The following is a 5,083-nucleotide window of genomic DNA, read 5'->3' as shown; positions in this document are numbered from 1 at the left end:
TTGTGTAGTGGTTCCTTAATTTCTGTATATAGTACCCCGGGATTGGAAAACATAAAAACTTAAACCTCTGCCACGGCAGAAAAACGGCAACATCTGAGTGCCTGGCGTGTGGAGAAATTTAAATCTGAGTGCCTGGCGTGTGGAGAAATTTAGTCCCGGTTGGTGTTCCGGCATAGAAACATCAACGTCCAAGTGCATGATGTGTGGAGGACTTGTTACCAACCGGGACTAAAACCTCTCCACCACGAGCGCATGGGCACAACCATGTAGACCCTCTTAGTTCGCGACACAACCATGACTAAAAGGGGGAGCCTTTAGTTCCGATTCCTTAGTTCCGGTTGCAAAACCGAGACTAAACACTCTTACAAACTGGAACGGAATTTTCTACCAGTGATGGCTGCAATTACTTAAGGCCATGAATAACTGATAAACCTATATTGTACTCCCTTACCTGTATTATATAGATTAAACACTGGACAGGCCTGATAAACTAGAGAAAAGAACAACCAAGAATACACAACAGAAGAGGAGGAGCAGCCCTGATAACTTAAGGAGCCACGACCCATCTAAGTTCCACAACAAAGCATTAAATGATTACAATGTAACCTGAGATCTACGGTTCAACAGCAGGGCATCGACTGCACAGCTCAAATGTAACTATGTTTGTACATCCAAGAGTGTGTAATGTCAATGTCCATGAGAAGTATTTGCCAGGTTTGCCAACGGAACACCAGTGCAAGGCTCCAGATTTCTAGATAGACATGTCCTTTAAGAACAGCAGCCATGCCCAGTTAAGAGGAAAAGCACCCGACTCGTCAGAACTGAAACCAAGTACTCCCGTGGTCATGTCAATTAGGTTTGACGAGGTGGAGCTTCAAGGGTGTTTTCTTTACTGAGCCCAGCCATGGCATGAAAGTTGGGGCCATATAACATGGCCCACATGGCTTCGTAAGTACTGCAAGGTTCCAAAGCATGCAACTTAACTGTGGAGGGAACTTTCGGCTTGATGCCCCACATGCTTTCGTGAGTAACCCCAATACCATGGAATCGACTGCAAGGTCCCAAAGCATGTAACTTAACTGTGGAGGGAACTTTTGGCTTGATGTATACTTGGACAGCACTGAGTGCTCTCTGGGCTTCTGAGATCATATCCCTTTCCATGGAGGTGCATCTGCCAACTTTGTTGACAGAACACCCAGGCAAACCATGTCTTTTTGTGTCCAATGTAAGACACTCGAGTGATGTTGCACTGCCAAGAATATGACACGTTAGCTCAACCAAGCTCTTCACAGGGGAGAAACCAAGGATCTTCACTTCCCTGAGCTTCTCATGGTTGCGTTTTGGCAACTGCCGCAGCTCTGAGGAATCTCCAAAAACTGTGACATGTTTCTTGTGTTGTTGCGGTACCTAAAGATGAAAAGGCAACCTAATTAATGGTTCCACCATTGTTACTCATGCCCATGCAAAAGTAACAGTAACTTACATCCAAGTAGAAAGTCTCCAAGGAAGGCGAAGCATGAAAGAAAGAAACCAGAGAAAAATAATCGTAGCTCGGAGAAGAGTTCACTTCTGTGATAGTGATACTCAAATGCTTGAGGTGGAGAAATCTGCTAGATTCTATTGGTGTGTTGACCATCTGCATAAGAATGCCAGATTAATGTTATTCCAAGTATTACTTTTGTGATATCACTGTACACATATCACTAGTCTATAGTAACACGGAATTTCAGAGCATACCTCCCTGCTTGAATATATGAACGCAGTTTCCAGATATGGCATGCTGGATGCAAGCTCAGCACGAGTATAATGAACAGCACCCAAAAAGCTGATGTATAGGTACTTCAGTTGCGATGATTCTCCAAGTGAGAGTTGTGCCTGATGGGTACCCTGAAAGATAAAACTGGATAGATTTGGAGCTCTGCTCTCTATTACTTGCAGCTTGCTGCAAGAAAGCACCTTCAGGTAGCTAAGCCGCTCAAGAAGAGAAGGCATCTTCACATACAGTAATCCAATGCAATACCTGAGTAGCAACCGCTCCAAAGCAAAAGAATTGGAAAGTATGCGCTCTAAGTCATTCCCTGTAATACGCACTTTAAACATATCTAAGCTTGTCAGGCTCCTGAAGCAACCAAACCCAACCGTGGGAACAAAGACACAAAAGTGAAGTTGAAGATCCCGAATCAACTCTCCATTCCCATCCGATATAAGTGGGCATGGGAAGTTGTAACTGTAACTTTTAGATTCTAGACTGAAGGTGAATTCTTCAATTCCTGGTTTAACAGCCATCTCAAGCCAACTGTCAAGATAATAACGGTCCTCTTCAGTATAATCGGGAGCGTTCCAAAACTTGAGTTTCTTCACACCAGTGCCTGAGTGATTTTTCAGAATGCGGTCCACTATACTGGCGTAATCACTTGCCGGTTTATCATTTCCACATGTCTTTCCATTCAAGCCCAATGTTTTCTTACTGAAAACGAGGTTAGGGTGATATCTCCAGGAACAACGAAATGCGCGCGAGATGCAGGCAGCTCTTGCAGCATCTCGCATTGACATTAGGGAGTGTATATAACGCCAGATGTCCTGTGTGTAAAAGCATGGGAGACAAGTTAAACATTGCTGTAAAGGCCGGTGGTCCCTTGAGTGGATGATAGACTACCAAAAAAGCGATATATAGTAAAATCCTACCCTGGACACTATGCACATAATAGCAAAAAGTGCATTGCATGAAGATATAGGTAGTGCAGTGGAATATAACTGTGGAAGGTTATTGAACATTGCTTCGAGAAGGATTATCTTTTGTAAGAATGTTGGTTGGCAGTAATTAGGTTAAGAAGGCGCTGTGGCAAGTAGCCTGTGTTGATTTGATTAACTTGTATAAATCTACTTTTACCCTTTTAACACAGATAAAATATGCTCACACTTCAATTATGCATGTAGCAGTCATCAAATATTGTCCTATACGTATTTTGTCAGCCAAGATGCATGGAATGATGTTTTGTTCTACAACATCATGGTAGAAAGTAGAAACAAGTCAATGTAGCAACAAGTAAACATGTACGGATAGGGGGACCAAGGATTTCATCTAGATATCTAAACAGCCAGAAACAAATTGCAACAGAAAATAGCCTCTGGAAGGCTTGGCCCCGAATACACATATACTTCACAACTCTGAGAACTACCGCATTGTTGGCAGGACGAGCTCTTTCTATCGGCCAGCGAAACAACTGAACCATCTGCAACAAAGCCTTGTTCGCAGGGCAAGCCCTTCGTTTCATACCATGAAGCACCCTGAAGACTAAAATCTTTCTGCCATGGCGAGCCCTTTCTTTTAGCCCGTGAAGCAATAGATTCATCCAAAACAGAGTTTCGTTCACAGGGCGAGCCCTTTCTTTTAACCCGCGAAGCAATTGATCCATCTGAAACATATCATGTACAGTTACGAAGAATACAGCCAGTAAAGGAACAAATAAACAAACTCAAGCACAGGAACACAAATCCAACTCTAACCATCTACCCATCTTCTGCACGACAAGTCAAGAACACCAGTGACTTGAAAACATTTTAAAAGAATAAACTTAAGCTGAACATAGATAATTTTGCAAAACACTGCATTCTCCCCCGAGTCTTGTCAACCGTATTCAATATCCTTTCCAAACAGCCTGCCTTCCCCCTCCCTCCCAAGGCGCAATATCGAATCTCAAACCAGAGCTCTGGCTTCCCTAATGCCTGTGTATGGTAGCAGATAGCGACTCTCGAATTCATGGTGTCTAGCTGGATACCGCTGGCTCCTCCAGAGTCTAGAACCACAATGCAACATTGTTTATCACTGAAAAGTGACAACTAATATCTCTCTCTGAATCTCATCCAGAAAACAAAATGCACACTGGAACACTGAAAAACCAAGCTGCCAGATTACTCAATCAGTGAATGATGAAGGAACGGCCTTGCTATCCAGCAAACAAAGTGCTAGACGCTAAAATTGTCCAGCCGGTTTAGATGGAATGAAAAACGAAATCGTGTTACGCCCTTCACATAACACTAGAGGAAAAAAGATGAGATTTTTATTCGGGTGGGGAGGTAAAAGTGTACGGCGACATACTGCGAAAGATAGGGCAAAGGAAGCTAAGAAGATGCGGGATCTTACCACGGGGTTGGATTTGGCGCCGGTGCCGCTGCGTGGCCATGAGCCGCTTCAGCTCCAGTAAGCCCATGATACCTGGTGGGATCGAGGCAGCAAATCAAGGAGGCGAAGGTGTTCCCCCACTATTTCAAATCCGGGAATCTGTATTTGAACACCTGAGTACCGATTTGAACCCAACCGGACAATACGAGGGGACGAAGAAATCGCGTCGGCGCAGACAACTACTGCGGCAGGGGCAGGGCAGAGCAGAGGGAACCGTAGTACGACATGAATCCTATCTCAGGACAATACGATGGGCCAATCCTTGCTTCTGCGCTTGTTGGGTTTACTTGCTGGGCTGGGGTGTGCCGTGTACGCGCTTCACGTGCTAAATTGTCTGCCATCGGGCCAATAGGCTTGGTTATATGTTTGGTTGCTTGTGAAGAGGTTTTCCGCACGAGTGGAGAAAAATTTGGTTCGTTTGTTTAACCTGCTCGCACCGTTACTTTGCACCGCATGAGTTTTTAAAGTACTACCTCTGTCTATTTTTAGGTGTTAAAACTTTATCTAAATTTAAATGTATCTAGACATCTTTTAGTACATAAATACATCTAAATTTAGACGAATCTTCCGACATCTATTAATAGACTAGCTTAAATACTGGCCTGCGAGGTACAACCAATTTTATATGAGGGTTCACATACCTACTGATGATGCAAGGTTACTGGAAATTTCCACGATTTCAGCAGCTTTAATAGGAAGCATGCCAAATTTAAACTAGAAGTCATCGTTTGCTTCTTTGAGATTTTGTGCAAAAGTATATTTTACATGCAAAAGGTGTTGTTTCAAAGGAGATATGATGTTGGTTTCACATGACTCCTTTTAGTGTGCCCCAAAGCGCTTGGTCTGGCTAAATGTCATTTCAAGTGAGACCAAATATAGGCATAACTAATTCACAGACAA

General features: G+C 43.5%; 1 protein-coding gene across 1 annotated transcript; it reads right to left on the bottom strand.

Annotated features, from left to right (window-relative positions):
* Positions 1–553: 553 nt before the first annotated feature.
* On the bottom strand, positions 554–4,418 carry LOC124653607. Its single transcript, XM_047192672.1, has 5 exons — positions 4,145–4,418; positions 3,127–3,416; positions 1,738–2,580; positions 1,484–1,636; positions 554–1,407 (listed from the first exon to the last, which is right to left on the bottom strand). Exons 1-5 carry the CDS (start codon positions 4,209–4,211, stop codon positions 853–855), a joined length of 1,908 nt encoding a protein of 635 aa, XP_047048628.1. The 5' UTR covers positions 4,212–4,418; the 3' UTR covers positions 554–852.
* Positions 4,419–5,083: the final 665 nt, after the last annotated feature.

This window comes from Lolium rigidum, chromosome 5 (assembly GCF_022539505.1).
Source record: "Lolium rigidum isolate FL_2022 chromosome 5, APGP_CSIRO_Lrig_0.1, whole genome shotgun sequence".
In the NCBI taxonomy this organism is placed as follows: domain Eukaryota; kingdom Viridiplantae; phylum Streptophyta; class Magnoliopsida; order Poales; family Poaceae; genus Lolium; species Lolium rigidum.
The sequence above is the reverse complement of the archived record's forward strand: the minus strand, read 5'-3'. Positions and strand labels throughout refer to the sequence as shown.

Bases quoted from the DNA above. Each gene is read 5' to 3' on its own strand.
- LOC124653607 (XM_047192672.1), bottom strand. From the start codon at position 4,211: ATGGGCTTACTGGAGCTGAAGCGGCTCATGGCCACGCAGCGGCACCGG. The intron at 2,581-3,126 runs GCTATTTTCTGT...TTTTACACACAG, and splicing joins CGGGGCCAAGCCTTCCAGAG to GACATCTGGCGTTATATACA. The intron at 1,637-1,737 runs GTATGCTCTGAA...ATTCTTATGCAG, and splicing joins TCATATATTCAAGCAGGGAG to ATGGTCAACACACCAATAGA.